This window comes from Hemiscyllium ocellatum, chromosome 39 (genome assembly GCF_020745735.1).
Source record: "Hemiscyllium ocellatum isolate sHemOce1 chromosome 39, sHemOce1.pat.X.cur, whole genome shotgun sequence".
Classification (NCBI taxonomy): Eukaryota; Metazoa; Chordata; class Chondrichthyes; order Orectolobiformes; family Hemiscylliidae; genus Hemiscyllium; species Hemiscyllium ocellatum.
In genome coordinates this window covers 2073048-2099778 of record NC_083439.1, presented here as the reverse complement: position 1 = coordinate 2099778, position 26731 = coordinate 2073048, and the positions used below count along the sequence as shown (strand labels likewise).

At 39.5% G+C, this 26731-nt stretch overlaps 1 protein-coding gene across 1 annotated transcript in view; it reads left to right on the top strand.

Moving 5' to 3' along the window:
- megf11 (multiple EGF-like-domains 11) overlaps positions 1-26731 on the top strand; it is a 364661-nt gene that overhangs the window by 317786 nt on the left and 20144 nt on the right. Inside the window, exons 13-17 of the mRNA XM_060852838.1 lie at positions 4117-4245; positions 11570-11698; positions 12572-12700; positions 19152-19280; positions 22360-22593. Of these exons, the coding sequence (XP_060708821.1) occupies positions 4117-4245; positions 11570-11698; positions 12572-12700; positions 19152-19280; positions 22360-22593 (750 nt within the window). The remainder of the gene's footprint in view (positions 1-4116; positions 4246-11569; positions 11699-12571; positions 12701-19151; positions 19281-22359; positions 22594-26731) is intronic.

Genomic DNA, 26731 nt, shown 5'->3' with positions numbered 1-26731 from the left:
ATTTGCGAATTGTGTTATGCTTTTTGGAGATTTTCATCATGAGGCCTAGCTAGTTTTCACAATATATTTTAATAAGCCTGCCTCATTAACAACCTACCCTGACCCAAAGCAATTCACCACATCTGATTCCAGCCCCATCTTAGCACACGCTGTTCCCAGAACAACTCGCCACCCTGCAAATATCCACAAAAAGATCATCCTATCTATATAAGGCTGCTGTGCTTCCAGATGAGCATTCACATTCTGAAGCTGTCCTGCTTGGTCAAGGAAGTTTCCAGAGCATGCTGGAGAAGGCAAAGGTGACACCTAGAGTCCTGGTCAAGGGGATTATGTAAAGGAGAGGAACTCTCATTCTAGAGAACCAGTGGAGGAGACTAGGTCACCAGATCCTCACAGCCTAGTCTGAGGTCGCCCCCAGGTAGAGAACAGCCAACAGTGTCATAAGAATTTCAATGATCTGCGCCAAGTAAAGTTCCACACCCTTCTTTCTGCGACCTCACACTTACTCTGTCACGATACTGCACACACCTCCTACCAAGCATCATGCTCTGCCATTCTCACTATTGCCAGCAACATCTTCCCTAACCCATTTGCATCACATCCCCACCCACCACCAGCTCAAATACTGATACTGCAATGCAAATGTTAGGCTTTAAAAACTGTGGAATCTCAATCTGGAGAGGACCTCATTATGACAGCACCAGAGCCAATTGACTAAGCAATGCCCCAAGCCACTCACTCCAAGACCAAAGCCTGGGGGATGGGGAACCTGGCGCGCACTCCAAGTGAGGCACACAGCCAGAGGACAAACCACACAGAGGCTGCTCAGAAGTCTCCATTCAGGACACCATCCCCACCATCTGCTCCTTCAATCCTTGGAGGGTCATGCTGAGAGGATCCACTTGCAATGGCAGAAGACCGTCAGCTTGTCTGGTGCATCTGGATACAGGATCCCTGGGGTCATCTGACCAAACCTGTAGGGCTAATGGGCTACACTGCTGAGTAAACTCCCTTCATGCCGCTGTGGAAGCAGAGAGTACATTAAGATGTAGTGGGAGGGAGATGTAGTGGGTGGCAGTCCCCTTATCACAGGTCAGATCCTTACCCTACCCACTCTGACTTTGGTTTCAGCTATTTTCTCCCCAATTGGGCATTTTCAATTTCCAGCATGATGGAAGGTGACAGTCTCTGCCTCTTCCACTCAATAAGTTAAAAATATCCAGATCTTTTTCCTAGTAACCCTTCCTGTAAACCTGATAGACCACACATCTTCAGGTAGTCACCTAAACTGTCTACAGTTTATATACCCAGCTGCCCAAGTCCCTGGCATATGAAGTGACTGTGCAAATGTGTTTATACACTGTCCACCCCTTACCTTGAAGTCAGGGTACTGCTAACCCTGGGTGACTCCAACATGCTTTGCTATATCCCCATTTTGTCAATACTGCTGCCCCCTTCACAAGTGCCATCCCCCTCCCCTCTTCCAGCCTGCTGCATGCCGTCCCAAAGAATAACTTATCGAGTTTCCTTCCTGCACAGTAGCCTCTTCCTGACCTCCTTTCCCCTTAGTTTCTGTGGATGAAACCAACAAACTGACCATGACCCACCACCTTGAGCAACCCAACTTGTCAGCCCCAGGCAGGAAGCATCTAGACCCTTCAGTAGTAGCTGTAGCATCTCCTTGACCACAATAGCGCACCCTTGGACTAGCAGGTATGGATCCACAGGACTAACTGTGACCCACCCCTTAGATGGCAGGGACACCAACTACTTGTCTAAGAGCACCCTGACTGGATGTCTAACAATGGCCAATCACCTGGACTGATCTGAGAGACTGCCCTTGACTAAATGTGCGTGAGCCCCCTGCCTACTGGATGCCTTCATACGAAGGCTTTACGAGATGGCTGTCCGTTTGCTGCATGTAGAGTATGTTTGTTGTGTAAGCTGCTGGCATATGGTGCAGGTGTGAGATTTATACAGCACACACCCCTACAGCAAGATGTATTATCCCTTGACAGAGGACTCTTGCTTGACTAGAAAGGCAAGCTGCCTGGTTGTGTGACATTGCTAATGTAAACAGGGCATGGGTACTGACAGCCAGTGAGCAGCCCTGAAATGCAGCCTGGTCCAATCAGTGAGGTAGGCCTGTATCTATGTGCATAAAGTGCCTTTGCTGTAGCTTTTCAATGTGCCCTGCCTGTAAGCTTATGGGAAAGGTGCTGTGATGGTCAAGAGAGATTGGCGAATACTGGATGGTAGTATCTGTGGATGAGGGGTTTGTGTGGCTGCTGCATGTGAATCATGCTGAGATGCTGTTTGGTACTCAACATGGAGGTCCTTCAGGGTAAACAATGAGCTACAAAGAATTGCTAGACACAAATTCTGATTTCCATGTCGAGTTTTCTTGATAGCCAAATTATTTGTTTGTTTGGTAAGGTGGGAAGTGGAATGTTAATGAGGTGAGTTACCATTAGCTAGGCATTCAACAAGCTACAGTCCCCTTAATTTGCTGCTGCCTAGCAAGAAACCTATCATGCCACTTGTCAAAATATAAAAGATGCAGCACGATACTCCGAACACAAGATGGACTTCACCAAACTTCTTATCCAATTCTGCTATAATTTTCTCCATAACCCATGTCACTCAGAGCCTATAAGATACAGCCTAAGAGAACAGAATTAATGCTGGTATGAAATTAAACACTAACACAAACTGCTTGGCATATATTGTAACCTTTCTTTCTTTGTACTGAGATTGCTGCACTTACTCAATTCTCTGTTTTTTTGATCTTTCCGTTCGCTCAAATTCTTGGTGACAATTTGCTGAGTTGGCAATCCTTGCACAGGACTGCACTTTTTGATATTTGCTCATTAATGCCTGCCCTCACCTGGCCTTTGTTCATTCTTTCACATGGTGCTTCCTTGGGAATTCACTCACTGGTTGCTTAGTCCTTGTGTTTCACACAGAAATGCTTTTGATTACACCTGTGAGTGCCCTTGGCAACCACAAGGAGATGCACACAAAGAGACTGTTTTCCATAATACAGAATGACATGTATTTTTCCTTGCTACTTTAAGGAGTCTATAGGTTGCCAGTGCTGTAAGCATGACATTTATAATCTTGCCAGCACTGACTCCTTCAGACCTCTAAGCTTGAAGCAGTTATAACTTCTTTCCCTTCATTTGATATTGGCTGCATTATGAGCAAGGAGAAAATATTAGAGAACTTAGATGCTGGTTTCATGTATTTATTGGCAATCAGAATCAGTTCAGCAATAGCTGTGTTTGCCTGTCTCCTTTGCTAAGAGAATGGTGTGTGGTATAGAGGAAACTGAAACATGGAATGGAAAAGCCAGACTAACTTGCAATCCAACAAAGAGCAACATTTAATAATCATGCTTCTGGAATAGGTTGCTCAGAGAAGGTTTTTTGTGATATATTGTATTGGAAAAATAAGGGGATAATGGTCTCTGCTCCTGACTTGCTATTTTTTCAATTGTCTTTGAAATTAGAAATTTCTGATTACTTGCATGTGCTGATAAAGTTAGCCCAGGTTTTGATAGGGATGTTGCACTCAAGGAGACTTTGAGACTGTCCTTCATTTTTAGTGTAGAACCATTTCATCCTCACCATGAGGGACTGCCTGAAGAAGAATAGAAAGACAGTTAGCCAAGGTGTCAATTCTCTGTCACACAGCTCCTTCACATGAACAGGGAAGGAAAGAGAATTTTAGAATACTCTTATCAGACTTCACAACTCTCAGACAGTACCGAGAACTTCCTCTGCTCCAGTCCAATTACTCATGCTTCCAAATATGTTACAAGCTCAGAAATCAGGGAGGAGGAAGGTTCAGGAGTGACGCAGGTGCAGCAGCAGGGAATGAAATCTGGTGTAGAGCAGCAGTAGGTGAGGGAGCTGCTCAAGGAACACAATTAAAGTGGAGGGAGGAACATTAGCAAGATAGATAATTAGAACAGGACAGGGAACAGCAGTGAGATTCAGAGCAGGAGCAAGGTTATTCCAAATCTTTAGAAAGTAAATTTGCTAAACAAAAAGAATCTTGTTTTTTAACCCTTTATCAGTGTATTTGATTTGCATTTCATTTTCCTTTCCATAGTATGTGCTGTTGGAAAATTTGGCAAGAACTGCTCTAACACTTGCTCCTGCTCAAACAATGGCACCTGTAATCCTATCGATGGCTCTTGTCAGTGTTTCCCAGGCTGGATTGGAAAAAACTGTTATCAGAGTAAGTCATAGAAAAATCTGCATTTTACAGTTTATGAGCGCTCTGAAACATCTCAAAGCAGTTAAGGATAAGCAATAAATGCTGGCTTAGCCAACAATGCCCACATCTGAAGACTGGTTTTATTTTTAGAAATGCAATAAAAATTGCAGCAATCAGTTGAGGTCCCCATACAGGTTTAGGGCAGGTCACTCAATATTCCTTCGCAAACTGGATCTGTGGAAGATTCCCTCACATAAAACTTTATAAGACTTAGCTAAAAATTTCCTAGTGTATTTTAGGTCTTTGCAGAGTTGTCAAATCCCATTGTTCAACTGAAAACGTTGACTTGCTTTCAACTCTGAAACACTGGTGAAATTGGCCATAAAAGTGCAGGATATCAGAAAATTGACTTTATTGCCTGTGAGGGAGTTGAAAGAACATGCTCAGAAGGTATAGAAATCTGTAAAATTTTATTAGTTTGGAGAAATATTGCAAGTTGGTATGATCAGATAACCACTTTGTGTCAATTTTAATTGTTGCAGGCTGATGTGGGGACCATGACTATCAGCTAGAGACTATCTTGAAACCTCCCAATCCCATTACAAATAAGTAACCAATCATACAGAGCATTTTGAATAATCCTTTTTTAAAAATTCTATATTAATGTCATATGAGATTTTAATGTCATTTGTGCTGTTGTTTGAAACCTTAAAACAAGAAATAAATATTTTTTGTTATTCTTACAATTGACTGAGAGGAAATTTCTCTGAAGAAACATATCTTAAAATTGTTTAAATAATCAGTTTGAAATCTGCCCAAGTTTATCTTCAGCTATATATAAATATGAGATCAGACCATGTAGTGTCATACAGTCCTATAGTACGGAGACAGGCCCTGTGGCGCAAACTGGTCCATGCTGACCAAAATGTCTGCCATTCTAATCCCATTTCCCTGCACTTGGCCCATATCCTTCCTATCGTTCCTTATCCATGTATTTGCCCAAATGGTTTTAAATGCTGTTAATATACCCCCACCCCCCCCCAATAAGTAGGCAACTGAGCGTGGTACACATATGGAATAAACTGCAAGCGGAAGTGGTTGATTAACTTATCGAACTTAAGTGGTCGATAAGTTAATCAACCACTTCCGCTGGCAGCTTACTCCATATGTGTACCACCCTCTTGTAAAAAGGTTGCCCCTCAGATTCCCTTTTATTCTTTCCTCTCTAGCTTTAAATGATGCCCTCTGGTACTCGATTGCCCAACCTTGAGAAAAAGACTGCGTTCACTCACCCTATCTATGTCCTTCATCATCTTATAGACCCCTATAAGGTCCCCCTCAGTCTCCTATGCTCTGAAGAAAAAAGACCTAGCTTGTCCAACCTCTCCCTATAACTCAGACCATTGGGTCCGGGCAACATTCTTGTAAATTTCTTCTTTACAGTTTAATAACATCCTTCCTATAACAAGGTGACCAAAACTGAACACAATGCTCCAAGTGCGGCCTCACCAATATCCTGTATAACTGCAACATAACTTCCCAATGTCTATACTCAGTGCCTAGACTGAAGACCAGTGTGCCAAAAGCCTTCTTCGATGTCCTGTCTACCTGTGACTGCACTTTCAAAGAATGTGAACCTGAACTCTAGGATCCCTCTGTTCCACTACACTCCTTAAGGCCCTACCATTCACCATGAAACTTCTACCTTGATTTGATCTTCCTGAATTCAATTTTTGTGCTCTGGGTTATGCCAGAACAAAGGTCAAGATGTTATTAAGTAAGGTAGCTGTGTATGTCGACCCTCCTCTGCACAGAGGGCTACATATATGCACACATACAGACAGGCATACATTCTATCATTCTAATTTTAGTAATGGTTTTAAAATATCACATATACATCATCATGTGACAGCGAATAATCAGTGAGAGAACAAAGTGCTTAACTGGACAAAACTGAAAATTAACATGCTTCATATATCTTGCTGGAATTGTTTTTCATAAATGTTACTATCATTGACTACGAATTCTTGAAGTGATCTATAATGTGGTTGGTTGTGAGTGAATGAGTTGGACTGACTCACACTGAGAGATAAAGAGGTATCCTCTACCGAACGTGCTGAGTAATTGGGAAGTTGAATATTTAAATTGTTAGTGTCAACTTACACACGAAGTAAGATTGAGAACTCTTGTTTCAATAGCAAACTAAAATGTGAAAAGTGAATTAAATTGTACTAATTAGTCTGTTGTAATTTTGTTTAATTAGCCCTGAAATCACCAAAGACTTTTCAATTTCTGTTTTTGACTCGGCAGTTCTTGTGGTTGGATGAATTTGTGTCCTGAGTGTTTCATGGTTTGCCTTCCTTCCACCAAATTAATTGGGTTGTATACGGACATCACTATCAATATGTTTCAAGGTCGTTCCCTATCCCTGAAGAGTTCAAAGCTAATTCCTCTCCCCTTGACAAATTACACCAACATTTGTCTAAGTAATATTATTAAAATAAAAAGAACTAAATTTAAGAATTCTTTGTGAATATTGTTAATTCCATCATCAACACTCCTTTTTGAAGCTCTTATTTGGAAACTTTTTTGATACATTCATGGGACGTGGGCATTGCTGGCTGGCAAACATTTATTGCCCATCCTGAGTTGCTCTTGCAATGATGGTGGTGAGCTTCCTTCTTAACCACTGAGGAGTCTTAGCCTGCTGTGTGCCCACTTCTCTGTACATGCTAAGCATAACATGGCCACCTCACTAATAATCCCCAGTGTTCAGACACTCCTCCAGCTCTAAAACCTCAGGCTCCAGGAGCTGCAGCTGGAGACACCTTCTGTACACATGCTGGTGATTCCAGGCAATGGAAACATTCCCTGGAAAAGTTCCCAGCTTTCACGTAGAACAGGAAGAACATACCACAGCTTTGAGCACTCTTACTATCACTTACCCCTTTTAAATTAAACCTCTTAGAGATGCTTACTATCAAATATTATCAATTTTTCTAGGGCTCTCATTCCCTTGTACTTGTTTCAATAGAATATAGTCGTTGCAAACTTTAAACTACAAGAAAGATATTGCAAATTATAATGTAACTGTCAAGTCTCCCTACACTGAGCAGTTTTATATTTTGTCACATAACTGAAGTCTGAGCTACAATTTGATGTTACACTCTGAACTAACGTTGTGTACTAAGGTCAATCCCATGGATTTACCCCACAACATCCGGCAATGCAGTGGATTTGCTTAATCCACATGCTTATCCCAGATTGGCACAAACTTCTAGAAATGGTAATGGGGTGGGAATCTTGGAATTGGGTCAAACCCTCCACTTTCCCAAGACCTCAGTACTGTCTCAGTCCAGCCCCATGAAAATCAAGAAACTTGTCATCCCAATTGATGGCAATAGTTCCATTGTCTAGCTTCTCCCTTCAATATCCTCAGTACCTAAATCAAATTGCTCCTTAATCTTAAATATTCACGTAATAGTTTGCACGATGTCTCCTTTTACTTTAGTCCTTGGAGTTCAGGTATAATTCTGGAAAATCTACTCTGCTGTCCCTCCAAGAGCAATATATCTTTCATGAAGTGATGTCTAGAACTGCTCATATGATCCAAGTGTGATCCAAGCATGGTTTCTAGCCCTTTGTATTTTAGTCCATTAGCTAAAAAGCTCAACATTCCATTAACCTTTGGATTATTTTCTGTGCCTGTACTTGATGATTTATGATTTAGTAGTTTTTGTAAATGGTCCCTCAAATCTCTTTGGATTGCAACTGTTTCTAGCTTTTCAACAACATTTGACAATCTAAATTCATTTCTACCATAATTTTATCCATTTAATGTTATGCTTCCATACACACTGCTTCCAATCCCATTTTTTGTAGCTTCAGCAAATTTGGATATGTGGCTTTCTATCCTATTATCCAAGTTGTTAATAAATGTGAATTGTTGAAGCTTTGATACATCCTTATGGGTTCCATTCAACTCACCTGCCAATTAGAGTATCTAATCATTTTCCTTACTTCTGTTCAGCACATTTACAAACCAAATCATAGTTAGCCTTCAGTTTCATGGGCTTCAATATTAGCTAATCATATTTTATGGGGTCTTCATATAATGTCTTCATTAAACCCATATCAATAAACACCTTTGACTTGTCTACTACTTTCGTTGCCTGTTTAAAAATTTATTGATTTTTCGAACATGGCTTCCTTTTATAAATTTCTGCAGGTTCTCTCTGATCAGCTGAACAATTTTCAAAGTGATGCAGCATTCAGACTTTAGTATACTCTAGTAATGACAAACAACAACTTTCATTAATATATAATCTTTTATGTAAAACAATCCATGGTGCTATCCAGGAGGTATGGAAAAATATTTTTGACGCATGATGTTTCAAGTGAGCCTTCAGATACCAAAAGCCTAATTCAAGATGTCTTTAAAGAGGCATCTTAAAGCTGGAAAGAAAGGGAGATCAAACACAGGCAACTGGAAATAATGGCCTTCTGCATTGAACTGATTGAAACTGGAAATGACTAAGTGGCAAGGTTTGCAGGAGTGATCTAGGAGATGTTGCAGGACAAAGAGATTACAGGAAGTGGGAAGTTAATTCAATTATTTGAAAATAAGCAGGAAAATTTTTAAATTGCCTCCTTTCCAAACAACACCTCAATGTCGATCAGCGAGCTTAGGGGAAATGGATGAATGGGACTTAGTGCAACTTTGCATACAACAAGAACAGAATTCTGAATGACATCAAATTTGTGAATACCAGCCAGGAAGGCTTTGAATAGATAAAATTGAGAGGTAACAGCACCATGGATCTAGCATTATATAAATGTATGAAAAACGTTTATATTTATGCAAGTAGTCTATAATTCCTTGGTTTTAATTTCTGAGCTTTCTTAAACAGCAGGATGACATCAGCAATTTTTTAGAATGCAAATCAAGAGAACTGTGGCAAATTAGGATTAGAATATCTGCAATGTTATCATCTACACTTTTGAAAAAAATCTTCTTTTAACATATTAACTGGCTCTGTATTATCTATTTTTGACTATTTCAGTAACTTTATCCATCACAGGTAAATATTCTGTGTCTTGTTGCTTTATCTAATTTTAATAGCCATGATATGGTTCTCCTTTTCAAACACCACATTAAACTCAATCATATTATGATCACTATTAGATAAATGGTCACACACTGTTAGACTTAACTAAATCTCACTCAATGTTCATTAATAAATCTAATAGAGCCAGCTGTTCAGGCACTTATGGCATAATGGTAGTATCCTTCCTGTGTACCAGAAGGCCCTTGTTCACATTCCATCCCGCTCCAGAGGTGTGTAATAATAACTCTGAGCAGATTGTTTAGAGAAAATATCTAGATCCTGCTCTTTCTTATTCTAAGTACACACTGCTGCAGAAAGCTATCCTGAACATATTCAAGAACTCTCATACTTTGGTAACATGATCTCATCTACTTATCCCAAATTATTTGAAAGTTCAATTTTCATGTAAAATCAGGGTAACTTTGCTGTATGTTTGTCTACTTACCCCACTCATACATCAGATCACATCACAGGGAACACATATGTAACTCCCACTACTGCCATAAATACATTTCTAATTCTTAAATTTATCCTTAAAGTCTTCACTACCTGTTTATCTTAACTGATATTTTTCCTAATAATTGAAGTGATCTCAGTCTTCACTGTGGGTACTCCTCACCTTTACCATTTTCCTGGCCATTACCGTAGATCTTGTAACCCTGCTATGATCAGATTCCAATTCTGACTGTTCAACCTCTTCCAAATTGAATTTGCACCTGTAATTCATTTGGTTTGTTACTTCACACTGTGTTTGCTAAAATAGAAATACACTATGTTTGTACAAAGAGCACTTACTTGGTCTAAAAGGCCAAATGTGTTTTTCTGCTCTGATATGTTACTTGCAAATTTCTTGTTGCTTTCCCCTGATTTAATGACTTATTCACCTTTTAGATTTCGTGTACCTTTAGTACCTAAGGCATAATCTCTGACCCTTGCTCTGTCCCATCCCTTTTGTTTGTGATTAGCTATATTACATTTTCCTCCTAAATCTTCCTTCCCATTTACTAACTTAACATTCGAATGACTGTCATGTTTATTCTTTCTGCTGGTGCCCTGAGATCAACCCAGTTCTGGAGGTGCCCATCCCAACAGTATACTTCATTCCTGTCCCAGTACTGGTGCTAATGTCCAAGAAATGAAACCTTCATCCTCACAAAACACTGTCATCTTCATGTTCATCTCCCTAATCTGACTCTATTCAGCAATTTTTACATTGTTTAGTAATCCACTGGTTATAGCCCTTGGAATCCTATTCTTTCATTTAGTTACAAGATCTTGGTACTTTCCAAACTGGACTTTTTGCCTTCTCTTCAGGAAGGCAAATGAGATTTTGGCATTTATTGCCAGAGGATAGGGAAGTAGGAAAATGTGCAAGTGAGGCATTAGTGAGACCACACAAGGCATATTGCATATAATTTTGATTCTCTTACTTGAGAGGTGGTGTAATTTTATTGGATGCATTTCAGAGGAGATTCTGGATTGATTTTGTAGGTGGAGGATTTGTCATACAAAGAGAGATTGAACAGTTTAGGCCTGTACTCTGTAGAGTTTGGAAGAATAAGAGGTCTAATTGAGGTATATACAATGCTAAAAGGAATTGACAATGTAGATATAGACAGGATGTTTCCTTATGTAGGGCCACTAGAATAAGAGGTAATAGTTTTAGGAAAAGGGGTAGCAGATTTAAAACACAGATTGTTCATTAGTATGTGCTGGTTCCCACATGGATCATACTAGCTAGATCTTCCTCCTTCCTGTTGACTATATCTTCAGGCTGATTTGAGATATTACTCAAACAAAAACAGCAGATATAGCATCATTCATGGAGAGAAAAATAGAGTTAACACCTCGAATCCAGTGACCCTTCTTCAGAACAAATTAAAATCCCAGCATCTATCATGCTATGCTTCTGCTCCTCCACTTTCACGTCCTCCCTTTGAATAGCCTCCTGTTCCAAAGTCCACGGCCTGCAACTTTGCTGATCATCTAACAGCCTTTTCCTCAGATATGGTGAACACATTCTGCCTGTGGGATAGGACTGGTTTCTCAGGACCCTTGCTCTCTGCCTCATTCGGGTTCTCTTGATTGGTATATATTGATCACATGAACTCCATTCTCATCCTGCATCTCGCTGCAAGTACTGCCCTGAGATCTGGGTTAAGCTTCCAGACGCTGTGTTTTTTAATGTATTTTTTGTGCATTTGATTCTTTATTCATCAGTTTCTCTTTCTATTCAGCTTGCCAGCCAGGTTACTGGGGCCCCAACTGTATCCATATATGTAACTGCCATAATGGAGCAGTGTGCAGTCCTTATGGTGGAGAATGTCGATGTACACAGGGCTGGACTGGCTTGTATTGCACACAGAGTGAGTAACAGTTCCAGTTGAAGCCTTATGCAAACCAAAGCCACCATGTGAAGGGTTTGCCATCTTGTGGTGCAACAAAGTAACACAGTAGAGCATTCAATGTTAAAATAATTATTCCATAATACATTTAAATATTTCTAATGCCGTATCAGCCAATTTTATGACAACAAGGATTTTATTGATGCAAATCAATAAATCGCTACGCAATAACTGTTGCACATTCTGAGGCACATTCTGAAGTTTCCAGACACTAGGGTCAATATCTGTCTCCAATTTGAAAATCAGGAATGACGATTTTTCATTGTAATTGATGATTTGTTGAAATCACAAGAATGTGTGATTTGGAAACTTGGCCTCCTGAGAATGGGATTTCATTAATTTCAAAGTAAAACAGAAGCCAATCTGAGGCAAAAATGCGATAGAAGCCTTCATACAGAGCCCAAGTGGGCGAATGAAAACAGCAAATGCTGGAGATCATAGAGGATCAGACAGCATCCATAGAGACAGCAAGCTAACATTTTCAGTCTAGATGACTCTTCATCAGAGATCCCATCATCTGCAGTAATTTGTTGCTACTAAGTGGGAGATTGTCAGCTCCATGTGAGGACTGGGGCATAACTGTTTGCTCCTTCCCCTTCCTGTCACTCTCTGCTCCTATTCCTCCCTGTCACTCTCTGCTCCTACTGTTCCCTGTCACTATCAGCTGTAAAACAGTGAGTTGCTTCAATAGCCAGAGTTTAAAGAATTTTCCAGCTGACTGTGGTTCTCAGACTCTGGCCCATTCTTACTTATTTATTCTCATATTGGAAAGTAATGGTAAAGAAATTAATAGCATTATGTAAAACTTGTTCTAACAGAGTATTTACATTCCAGGGTGCCCAATGGGCTTCTATGGAAAAGATTGCATTCAACTCTGCAAATGCCAAAATGGAGCAGACTGTGACTATGTGACCGGAGAATGCACGTGTCGCACAGGATTCATTGGGAAATACTGCGAGCAGAGTGAGTGAGATAGCACAAGCACATACACATTCTTTTCACATTGCATGAAGTAGAGAACCTCACCAGCCATCACGTATTTCCCGAAACCGTAACAACTCCAACTCCAGTTGAAGGAGAGGCAATGGCCTAATGGTGCTATCACTAGGTAATTAGTCTAGAGACCCAGGTAATGTTCTGGGGACCAAAGTTCAAATCTTACCAGATGATGGAATTTGAATTCAATAAAGGTATGGATTTATGAGCCATGACACTTATTGATTGTAATAACAATCCATTTGGTCCAGGAAACAGTTGTCCTTCCCGGATCTGACCTACATGTGACTCCACACTCACAGCAATGGTTTGACTCTTAACTACCCTCCAGGCAATGAGGACAATAAATGCTGGCTGAGCCAGTGACACCCACACCCATGAGTATTTTTTAAAATCATTTATTTGACATCTGTTGCATTCATGCGATGTCCCAGTATACATTTGATATGGCTATGTTAATCTGAAATAATCAAGCTATATTTCCTGAGATGTCATCTCATGTAATAGCCACCACGCATTTGTGTTCTGTTGTCTCAAGAATACAAATGGAAAATTATTGTTATTATCATCTATGCAGGGTATAAAGAAGCCTTAAAGAGAGATCTTCTTCCTTGGCATTCATAACAAGGGGTATATAGTGAGATATTTCTAAACATTTGTTATAATGAAAGGAAACTCAGAGAATCTAGGTGGGTGTAATTATCCAAAAACAATCCTAGGGTGCCACAGGAGCACCATGCAGTAAATCTTTCCTTTTGGAATAATACTGTTTCTCAGGGACGAAGAGGAACTGAAGCTTCACACATTGTGTAAAGCTACTCCCTCTCTAGTAACCCAGTTATAATTCTCAATTCATAGACATACAGCATAGAAAAGGGCCCTTTGGCCCACAGTGTTTACACCAACCAACAAGCTCCCCAACTGCACTAATCTCATTTATGTGAACTTGGTCCATCACCTACAATACCTTGGCATTTTAAGTTCATATCCAGATACTTCTTAAATGTTATAAGAGCACATGCCTGCACCATCTTCTCAGGAAGCATGTTTCATATTTCAACTGCCCTCTGAATGAAAAAATTTTTCCCTGGATCTCTTCTGAAGCATTTGTTCCTCACCTTAAACCTATACCCTCTGGTCTTAAGTAAGTCTGCAGTGGGAAAAATCTACCCTGCCTATGCCTTTCAAAATTTTGTATACCTCAGTTAGATTCCCCTTCAGTTTCCTCTGCTCCAAGGAAAATAAACCCAGCCTATCCAATCTCTCCTCATAATACAGTTTTCATCCTGGGCAACGTCCTGGTGAATCTTCTCTGCACCCCCTCCAGTACAATGACATCCTTCTAATAATGTGATGACTAGAACTGCAAACAGTATTCCATATGTCACCTAACCTATGTTCTACTGAGCTGTGACAAAACCTCCTTGCTCCTACATTCAATACCCTGGCTAATGAAAATAACTATCAGATAGTTTTTGATTATGTTCGGCATGGACTGGCTGTACCAAGGAGTTTGTTTATGTGCTGTATGTCTTTATGACAATATGCCTTCTTCACTTTTCTGTCTATCTGTTCTGACACCTCCATGATCTGTGGACTTGTACACCAAGATCCATTGGTTTCTCAGTACTCCATAGGGACTTATTATTCATTTTGGACCTCTCAAAGCACATTACCTCGCATTTATCAGGATTAAATTCCATTTGCCAGTGTTCTGCCCAATTTACCAGCTGATCAATATCAGACAATAGCCTGAGACCATACTCCTCACTATAAACAATGCCATCAATATTCATGTCATCTGCAAACTGACAAAATATAGCTTCTATCTTCACATCCAAGTTGTTAACATACATAACCAAACAGTACTGATTCTTGTGGTACACCACTGATCACAGGCTTTCATACATAAAAACAACCATCCACCACCACCCAATTCACAAGCCAATTTTGGATCCACTTTGCCAACTTACCTTGAATCCCAGGGCTCTTGCCTTTTGGAGCACCCCTCCACATGGGACTTCATTAAAGGCCTGTCTTAAGTCCATCAGTTGCTTTATGTCATCACTATATTTAGGCACCTTTTCAAAAATGCAGTAAAATTATTCAGACAGTATCTCCACCTAAGAATTCCTTGCTAACTAGCTATGATCAATCTTTGCCTTTTCAAGTATTGATTAATCCTACTACTCAGAATTTTTTCCAATAATTTCCTTACCACTGACATCAGTGGTCAATTGTCGTAGATCCACGTATAAAAAGTTATGTTTATTTTTTCGCAAAAAGCTACAGTTGCAGCATTAAGAACTTGTCACATCTGAGGTAATTTCTGTGTTGATCATGACACAGACAAAATTATGGAAACAAAATTAAGTCCATTAAATCCAACTCCGCTCAAACAGAAAACTAGAATAGACATTTGTCTTAAGAGCCTATATCCTTTGATTGTAGCATTCACTGAAAAGCCCTTGTCTCTTTAATTGAAACTATGGAACCTTCTTGGTGAAGCAAATCCCATCTCTGTCAGATTATTTCATGTTACACACATTGTGTCTGGTTTCCTGACCAATAGGAAATGTTCTTCCTCTACAGCATCTTTTTGACAGACTGCCACAAAGCAGTGAGACATGGTGAGTTTGCTGTGGTTATTGCGGACACAAGAAAATCATCCATTTCCTCACAGACTAAGTTCAAAATCAAGTCATTAATGTGCAAATAAAGAGATTGTTCGGTCTTCTGGGAAACTGGGAATAAGACTCAACATTGTATGCATCGACCCATTTTCTCTGTTTTCTTCCTACAGCCTTAAGGCAGGACATAAAACAGTATTACAGCAGTATTCTGCAAATTACTTGACAGCAGTAATACACAGATTAGTTGTAAATCCAGCTTTAAAAGTAGCTGCACTCAGGAGTCTTGATTTTCCACTGGGGTTATGTGATCCTAAGCATAATTTCTGCAAATTTGTGTAGAATATTTTCAGAAGCGTAGTTCATAATGAGCTAACCTGCTAACTCCTTGTTCATAATGAACTAACCGGCTAATTCCTCATTCGCACTCTACTCTGAAAGCAGTGGAGAATATACAACATGTCATCCGTTTATGGAAAGATGTGTGTTGTAAGCTGTGGATATGTATTATTATCAGTAGTTAGCACTGTTACCTCACAGCACCAGGGACCAGGTTCAATTCCTGCCTCGGGCAACTGTCTGTGTGGAGTTTACATATTCTCCCTGTGTCTGCATGGGTTTCGTCCCAAAATCCGAAGACGTGCAGGTTAGGTGAATTAGTCATGCTAAATTGCCCATTGTGTTAGGTGCATTAGTCAGGGGTAAATATAGGCTAGTGTCTGGGTGGGTTACTCTTCGGAGGGTTGGTGTGGACATGTTGGTTCAAGTTTCCATACTGTAGGGAATCTAATCTAATCCATATCAAAATGTTGAATGTATGTCATTCAAAAGATTTTGTTATTTGCATCATGTTTGGTGGAAACTTTCCAACATTGTTGTAGTTAGAGTAGGAAATGTTTTAATATTGAAGCATAAGAAAACACATGCAATTGGTTCCATAGGTTCAGTTAAATAGACAAGGACTTTTCAATGAATGTGGCAACCAAAGGATTTACTCTGTCAAGACAAATGTCTATTCTAGTTTTATATTTAGTTTTCCATAGGATGTGGGTCATTGGCTAGGTCAGCATTTATTACTTATCCATAACTCCCCTTGAGAAGATGATGGTGCACTCATGGAGTTTGATTACACCCACAATGCAGTTATGAAGGCATTCCAGAAGTTTGACCCAGCAACATTGAAGGAGTGGTGAAATAGTCAGGAAGATGCATGGCTTGGAGGAAACTTGCAAGTAGTCATGATTCTATGCATCTGTAATCTTTGACATTCTAAGTGTCTTTCTTCACTTGGAGACAATCATTTGCTAGCAATTGTGCTGCATGAATGTTACTTGCAATTTCTCAGCCCAAACCTCAGTACTGACCAAATCTTGTTGTTTATGGACATTGTGAGATCATCAGCAAACATTCCTCACATTTGATGTGATGTGGGTGGTTAGTTAATGCACTCAGCACTTCTGGCTGAGGATGGATGCAATACTTTAGCCTATATAAATGCAAGTCTTTTTATAGTAACATTTATACATAGCTAGTTTCACATTAACAACATAGTATATATTACTTCAGCCTTCTGTTTTGCACAGATATTCATTGCTCCTCCATGATTGAGAATGGAGCTGTTCATGGAGCCCCCTCCTCCAATTTAATTGGCCACTGTTCATGACTAGATGTGACCAGATTGAAGAGCTTGGATCTGAACAAATCATTTGCGGGATCACCTAGCTCAATGTGTCATGTGCTGCTTCTATTGTTGGGCATGCAAATAGTCCTGTATTGTAGATTCCACCCTCGAATGATTGTCTGTGTGGAGTTTGCATGTTCTCAACATATCTGAGTGGCTTTCCTCCAGGTGCTCCAGTTTCCTCCCACAGTCCAAAGATATGAAGGAGAGATGGATTAGCCATGCTGAATTGCTATAGTGTTCAGGGTTAATGCAGATTTAAAGGGATAGGATAGGTGGTGCACCTGGGTGGGATGTTCTTCGGAGGGTTGGTGTGAACTCAATGGGCCAAATACCCTACTACCACACTTGAAGGATTCTATGACATCTCACTTTTAGTTATGCCTTCTGCAGCATCTGGCATGCCTTGCTACCATTGAAATCCGATTGATCCCCTGCATTGATGGGTCATGATAGGGTCGGGATGAGGTCAGGACATGAGGTTACAGATTGTGGTTAAATATAGTTCTGCTGCTGCTGATGGCCCACAGCATCTCCTGGATGTCCTATTTTGAGCTGCTGGATCTGTTCAAAATCACAAGACTATCAGTGTAATCAAGCTTACTGACATAACCAGAAAGGGAATTCAGAGCTAATAACTGTGTCTCCATTGGCAGCGCATTCACTTCAAAGTCACATTATTACAGGTTCATATCACAGGTTCAAGTCCCACTTCAGGGCTTGAGCACAAACATTGAGGCTGATATTCCACTGTAGTATTGAAAGAGTCCTGCATGATCATTCATGCTATATTTTGAATAAGACATGAAACTGAGTTCCTACATCCCAGCACAGGTAGGTATAAAAGATGTAACATTACTTGACCAACAGTTGTGGGTTCTTCTTAATATCAAGGCCAATATTTATCTCTCAACCAATAGCACAAAAGAAGCAACTTATAATATCATTATCGCATTGCTGTTTGTGGAAGCTCACTGCTCACATTAGCCACTGTGTTTCCTACATTATATTTCAAAAGTGCTTCATTGTGTGTTAAGCATTTTGAGGCATCCAGTGGTCTTGTATAGAACTATATAAATGCCAGTCCTCCTGTAGTAATATTTAGACATAGCCAGTTTCACATTAACAACATAGTTTATATTGATTGAGACAATCAAATGTTAAAAGCAGGAAGTTCACAAAAAAGGAAGTGGTCTGGGCTTTTAATATATTATATACATGTGTAAATAAATATATTCAAGCAAAATACATGTGTAAATAAATATACATGTGTAAATAAATATACATGTGTAAATAAATATATTCAAGCAAAATACATGTGTAAATAAATATACATGTGTAAATAAATATACATGTGTAAATAAATATATTCAAGCAAAAGTTACGATTTTGGCATAGAAGGACAGAGTAAACAATCGTTGATGCTCCATTTTGCAGTTGGAGAGTCAAAATAACATCATTTTCGGGTGAAACAAGGTTAGAGATCAGGGAAAAATGTTGGACAATGATATGTAAACATAATGCATTTCCTACTTTAAACTTTTAAGGACAAGTTTTCATTATAATTAAGGTGTAAAATTTTATTATGCATATACAAAAATAAAGAAAACTTCTATGACCTTGTGAATTACATCTACACACTCTGATACAATTTTTATCCTCTAACTCCCTTTCACCTGAAAACTAAATTTAGGCTTTGAATAGCTGCACAAAGATGGGTGCTCGATGAGCTTATAATTATACACTTCACTGTAATGAGCAAGAAAAGGATATACAGGCTGTTTTCAATACAAGTGAAGATATGGAAATTTATAATGGGAAGAGTTGACAGGACATGCACAGATGTAGGAATGTTAATATGTTCTGGATATGTACAATGTGCAAACAAACAGCCACCTTCATACAGTAACTTATGACATAAGACAAAACAAATAAACAAATAGATCATAGTCGATAGAGTTTTTCAAAAAAGAGCTCATAAGAAAGTTCACTCTTCCAAAAAGATGAATACTGTGTCATAACTGCCATAAACCTTGACATTACTGGATTCAGTAGCGTATATAAGGGACTGTGTAAACCTTAGAATGTCTTTTTCAATGCTTTATAGAGTGTCCTCCTGGTACATTTGGCTATGGTTGTCAACAGCTATGTGAGTGCATGAATAATGGCACCTGTGATCATGTGACTGGGACCTGCTACTGCACATCTGGATTCAAAGGCATCCGGTGTGACCAAGGTATGTGATGCTTGTAGAGATATTTCTAATCAATCTGTATCAAGGATGTTATTATGCATACCGCTGGAGGAAATGGGATTTGATTCCAGGCCTCTTGGGCCAGAGTTAGGGACATAACCACTTTGCCACAAGAGCCCCATTAAAGAAAAGGCAATTTCATGCTCCTTATGAGGTGACTATAGCCAAAGCTGGACCAGAAGCTGGGATATTCAGGAAGTGTTGATCCAAACCATTAGGAATTCCCATGTATCAATTCTTTTAAATAAAATCTAATTAAGGTGGAAATACAAAGATTGAAATTTGCCTTTGTACAGATTCAATGCCAGTCACAATTTAAAAGTATCCTGCTGTAAAGCGTCAGAATTTGGGAATGATTTACTGAAAACTGCGGAGGCTTTTAGGTCAAGTGGGGTTTTATAGTTTGGATCCATCAAAGAGGAGGGCTTTTTTTCATTGATTTTCACTCTCTCCCTCTTCTCCTGAAGCTATTATGAAGCCATAAAATTGAACATTCAATGTGACGGGCTGTAGTTAAACTCCAAACACTGAGAGATATACCATGAGTGGCTGATTCACAGTCCACAGTTTTTGTGTGTGAGGTATTGCCTGGGAATTGCTTTTGGCAGAATGCCAGTAAAGCTCCGTTCAGGGGGCTGTTTTTGCATAATTGAAACAGGCTTCCTTCTTTGGAGAGGTTACTTCCTGGAGGTGCTGCAAAGAATAGAAACTGATAAATATTTCAGCATTTTCCACCTGTTTTATACCAGTAAGTAATGATTACTCAAGTGGGTGTCCAGTATATAGTGACATCTTCTGTGAATATTGCATTTGCATGGAAGAGATAGCGTGTAGCTGCTCACTAAGTATTACTGGGAGGAAGATTCAAAGCAGAAAGTGGTTGGAGTATTCTGTTTCTGTAGGTGCTGAGTTTGGAGAGAGGCGAGGAATTTAATAGATGGGCCAGTGGCATTCTCAAACCATGGTATCTTCTATCTACAGCAAAATTAAATTTTAGTGGGAAGGCTTCTGGTCACCACCAACTGAAGTCTTTAAGTGGCCATTTCACCGCCTCAGTCTGCCACTGCTCCAAGCAGGCTAGGGCTATGCAGTATGCTCAATGGGTCTAACAGTGTGAGCAACTTGTCCCTTTGGATGATATACCTGATCAAGGGTCTTGACTTAACACAAGCTAAGTGGGAGCTAACCCTTGAGTTTGCACTCAGTACACCATCTCATACTGCTGAGCAGCAGGTGCCACAGTAATCAGTAGAAGCTCCCATTGGAGGGACGTTTTTCTGGGAGACTGGATTCCAGGAGGTGACCTGCTGATGATCTTGCCACCACCAGATTGATGTGTGGCCCAGTAGACCTTCTCTGGAAGAAGTATCATGAGTCTTTCATCAGGTTTCCAGCTGGCTAATAACACCCACTGCCTCATCAAGATTCCACCCAATAATGCATTCTCACAAAGAGATGATTAATAATGGAGGATGAATTGACCATATAAGTGATATCCATGTCCTGACAACTTGCTCAACAGTAGTTAAAAATCACATAAATCCAGGTTATAGTCCAACAGGTTTAATTGGAAGCACATTAGCTTTCAGAGTGCCGCTCGTTCATCAGGTGATAGTGGACTATCACTATCACTATCACATGGGAATTCCTAATAGTTTGGATCAAGACTTCCTGAATATCCCAGCTTCAGGTCTAGCTTTGGCCATAGTCACCGGCACGGTGGCACAGTGGTTAGCACTGCTGCCTCAGAGCGCCAGAGACCTGGGTTCAATTCCTGCCTCAGGCGACTGACTGTGTGGAGTTTACACATTCTCCCTGTGTCTGTGTGGGTTTCCTCCCACAGTCCAAAGATGTGCGGGTCAGGTGAATTGTCTGTAGTGTTAGGTGAAGGGGTAAATGTATGGGTGGGTTGTGCTTCGGTGGGTCAGTGTGGACTTGTTGGGCCGAAGCCTGTTTCCACACTGTAAGTAATCTAATTAAACCTGGTATTGTGTGATTTTTAACTTTGTACATCCCAGTCCAACACTGGCATTTCCAAATCACGCTCAACAGTAGCATCACTCGCTACTGATAGTGTGGAGAACTGCATGAAAAATCAAATTCACTCAAGTTGATCCCACTTTGCTCAGTTCAAATAATGTTGGACAATGCAATTAGGAAAATGTAGACACAGTATGCTATCTGGTTTAGAGTTTCATTTGAGGAAGTCGTTTGTAGCTTGTGCAATACATAGAAAATCTGATGTTGCCGTCTGCTGGCTAGTTGAGATAATACAGTATGTTGTAATGCATGACACTCGTCCTGTATTTGTTTTCAGATTCTCTTTTAGTATGACATTTAGCTTGTAATTTTAAAATATTATTAATAAAACATTAATACCTGCCACATTTATTTGGAATCCTTACATAGATAAAGTTAAGGGGAGCATTTATGTGCAGCATTTATAAGCTAATAATGTCACTGGACTGGTATTCTAGAGCCCCTGGCTAACATGCTGGGAACATGGGTTTGGATGTCACCATGAAAGGTGGTGAAATTTGAATTCAGTGCAAAAAAAACAAGCTTAATGCTGACCATGTAACCATTGCCAATCGTTGTAAGACAAAATCTACTTCATTAATGCCCTTTCGGGATTCCAGGGATTTAGGTCCTCAACTCAACTGACACGTCAGTATTACACTGAGAGAATGCTGCTGTGCTGGAGCGTGCCATTTTCTAGTGAAGGAAATTTATTCTCCTCCAGTTGTTCTGACTTACACCTGACCTCAGATGCACAGCAGTATATTGACTCCTGACTGCCCTATGAGCAATTAAGAATGAGCAATAATTGCAGATCTAACTGGCAAAACCTACATCCCATAAACAAATGAAAATATGAGAGGGAAAGGAATAGAGGATAATCTGGTAAAGTGAGATGAAGAATGGGGTGAGGAAGCATGATTACAGCTATTGTCAAACTGAATTTTTGATTCTGTGCTTTAAACTCATGTAATTGTGTGCATTGTGGTACAATTCAAAGTCACATTTGTTCTTCATCTAATAAATCTGCTTTCTTTTCCAGCTGCTCTACTGATGGATGAACTAAACCCCTACACAAGGATCAGTCCAGCACTAGCATCAGACAGGCACTCCATTGGAGCCATATCTGGGATCATTATTCTTCTCTTGATAATAGTTGTATTACTGATTCTGTTCATCTGGTACAAATGGAAAAAGAAAGAGAAAGGACACGACATGCCCAGCGTATCATATACTCCTGCCATGCGGATAACTAATACAGACTATTCTCTCTCTGGTAAGATCAGCTTCAGTGCAACAGAGGGAAATCGAACTGTTGCACTGGTTTCTAAGGCTGAATAAATGTAGTAGAATATATATTGAATTACTGCCCATAGTATTGCATCCAAATCCATTCAATGGTTCTTGTACTGGGTTAATGAATGTACAATGCCCAACATCTGTACACAACTTGAAACCCAGGAGAGATGGGAATACTGGTCAGCATTGCAATATGGAGCAAGAAATTAAGCATGGTTGAGGGAGGAGAGGAACAAAAGATGTGTGTCAAATCTCAGTTTCAGCCATTTGGGGGTGATTCAAGAAATGGGTCGGCTGGACCTATGGCTCATTAATCAGCAACATATTAAGAATTCATTCATTTTTACTTGCAATTCTCGCCAGGCACTATTAAAATAATGAATGTAATAATATGTGAAAATAGTTTGTTGTTAGGATTAGTGCCAGATTTTCTCTGTTGTAGCAAACTCTCATTCAACCAGAGATCATAGGGTCAAACCTGATTCCAGGAAGTTAAGTCCACAATTCAGCTAACATTTCAATCTTACATCAAGAAATTGGTGCTCTGCTACAGAGCCTCATCTTTGACATAAGACAGTAAACCAATGTCTGTTCAAATAATGTCAAAGATCTCATTGCATTATTTCAGTAAGAGCGGTGATCTCTCCCAATGTGCTGGTCAGCATTTCCTCAAACAACATCACCCAAAATAGTTCATGTGATTATTTATTGCAAAGGTGTTTGTGGGAACTTGCTGAGTAAACCCCTCTGCCAAGTTTGTGTACAAAACAACAGCAGCTATATTCAATCGTTGTTATTTGAATAAGGATGGCATATAATTGTAAGTTCTTTTTAATGTAATTTCGAATTATGGTAATTTAGGAAGATTAGATTATGAAATAGACAGGAAATAAAGGTGAATGTGTGGCCAGGCCAAAGTGAATTGCGTGCCAGTATGTTTTCCACAGTCAAATTAATGCTGATGGCTCCTTTAACCTTGATCATCTTGGTAATACTAGTCACCAGCATTTTTAATGCTTAGTATATTCATACTTAATGTAGCAAAATAGAAATAATTCACAAAGAAACGTAAAACATTACAGTGCAGTACAGGCCTTTCAGCCCTCGATGTTGTGCCAACCTGTGAAATTAATCTGATGCCCGTCTAACCTACACCATTCCATTATTATCCATATGTATGTCCAATTCCTATTTAAATGCCCTTAATGTTGGTGAGTTTACAATTGTTGCAGGCAGGCCGTTCCACGTCCCTACTACTCTCTGAGTAAAGAAACCACCCCTGATATCTGTCCTAAATCTATCACTCCTCAATTTAAAGTTATGTCCCATCATGTTAGCCTTCACCATCTGAGGAAAAAGGCTGTCACTGTCCATCCTACCTAACCCTCTGATTATCTTATACGCCTCGATTAAGTCACCTCTCAACCTTCTTCTCTCCAACGAAAACAGTCTCAATTCCCTCAGTCTTTCCTCATAAGACCTTCCTTCCATACCAGGCAGCATCCTAGTAAATCTCCTCTGAACCCTTTCCAAAGCTTCCATATCCTTCCTATAATGCAGTGACCAGAATAATATGCAATGCTCCAGGTACAACCTTACCAGTGTCTTGTACAGCTGAAGCATGACCTCGTGACTCGGAAACTCAATCCCCCTACCAATAAACACCAACATATCATATGCCTTCTTAACAACCCTATCAACCCAGGAGGCAACTTTCAGAGGTTGATGCACCTGGACACAAGGTCTCTCTGTTCATCTACACTGCTAAGAATTTTACTATTAACCCAGTACTCTGCATTCCTGTTACTTCTTCCAAAGTGAACTACCTCACACTTATCCATACCTGGATGTAGGTTTGCTCACTGAGCTGGAAGGTTCATTTTCAGATGTTTCATCACCATATTAGGTGACATCTTCAGTGAGCCTCCAAGTGAAGCACTGGTGGTGTTTCCTGCTTTCTATTTATAACTGAAGGAAATCCAAACGTATAAATAGAAAGCAGGAAACACCAGCAGTGTTTCGTCCGGAAGCTCACTGAAAATGTTACCTAGTATGGTGACGAAATGTCTGAAAATGAACCTTCCATCTCAGCAAGCAAACCTACATTGAACCTCAACCTGAGCTTCAAATCTTCTCAAAGCTTGCTAACTTATCCATACCTTATGATAATCATTACTTATGGTCATCATATTTCCAAAGTTAAAAATCACACATCACCAGGTTATCATCCAACAGGTTTATTTGAAAGCACTAGCTTTTGGAGCGCTGCTTCTTCATCAGGTGGTTGTGGAGTATAACCTAATGCACCACAACTACCTGATGAAGGTGCAGTGCTTCAAAAGCTAGTGCTTCCAAATAAACTTGTTGGACTATAACATGGTGTTGTGTGAATTTTAATTTTGTACACCTTATCCAACACCTCCAAATCATCATATTTCCAGTTTCTGTAATCAAACACAAAGAGAACCTTCTGAAATACAGCTCAGCTTATATGAACTATGCCTTTGATTATGGTTCTTCTGTAAATCACCATGGTTTGCAGAACAGTTACATATGTGGCATATGAATTGTATTTGTTAACTACTTAATAACTATGCGTCAAAAGTTTCAGACAGATTATTTCATTGATCAGATGAGATTAGTCATAGTACTTCCTTTTCCCAATCAAACCAATATGACTGTCATTGCCTCTCAATTATTGATCCTCATTGCTGATCAAGAAATGTACCTGTGAATCTATTTCATACAAAGGAATGGATGCCTGGGTGTTATTCATCTAGTTAATAGTTTCTTAATCTCAACGGTATTAAAATGAGTGCTTCCAATAAGTTCAACTTTGGAGCCATATCTGCTAAAATTTGTACCAATTGACAATAATTCATCAAATAATGCAGGACAGAAGGAGGCCATTTTACCCATCATGTCTATGCTGGTTCTTTTGAAAGAGCTATCTAATTAGTGTTCCATATTTCTGTTCTTTCTCCATATCTTTGTAATTATTTCCAATTGATATAGATCCATTTGGTGATCCTTATATTCATGTTTGGTACAGAGAAATATAATAAGCTTAAGCACTGAGAACAAAAATAAATTTGTGCTCAAACCTTTCCCACCCTCAAATTTTTTAATAACATCTCAAGATCTCCTATTTACTCTTTCTGAAGTCTAAATTAATTACGCAGATCATAGTCATATATTTGTGTTTGAGTAGTCATTACAGTTCCCACATGATCATTAATTTAACAAAATAATTTTGACTACAAAATGTACCTAACACTGTGCTAGTGATACAGGCAGAAGAAGCTCATTATTATTCATTGTTCCTTTCTTTAAGTAGGCATATGGTTCTCTTGTACTGCCACAGATCAAGTAATTTACTCACATCATCAGCATAAAATGCACCATGAATACAATGAGCAGATTTGTACTTAGCACCTGTACCGTGCCCTGTGACAAATCAAGATGGGATTCTGAACATTTCATTACTACTGACTGACTCATCAGCATTTCTGTTTACCATTACTCTTCAGTAGAACCTTTGTAATAAGTTATCTAAATTGGTGCACTTGCAGAATTTCTACTGAATAATGATTAGTCTTCTCAGGCTTTAATTATTGGAAGATTAGATGTACATGCAGTATCTTTCATTTCAAAGTAGTCAAGGCTACCCATGTACTATTGCCAGCCTCAAAAGTAAATCACGATCTGTTTCACATATAGTGAACCAGTACCCTTGATAGTGACTCAACATTGTGTTTTACACTGTAGTTCTTATTTCTCAACATTCTTTTTCTCATGTATTCTAGATAATGAATTAGTGCCACATTGCAATATGTACTCTCAAATAGTGAATCAGCATCCTGTGTTATACTATACCCTCACCAATCAAGCAGGGTCCCATGCCCTACTCTACCCTCAGTGGTCAATCAGCATCCCATTTCACACTATCAGGTAAAGTGAATCAACAACCTGTTTCACACTGAACCCTTGATACCCAATCAGAGTGCCATTGTACAACATACCCTCAATAGTGAATCAGCATCCCATTTCACATTGTAGTCTTGATAGTGAAAAAGGGTGCCATTTCAAAATGTACCCTTCTGCTCAAAGAGGGT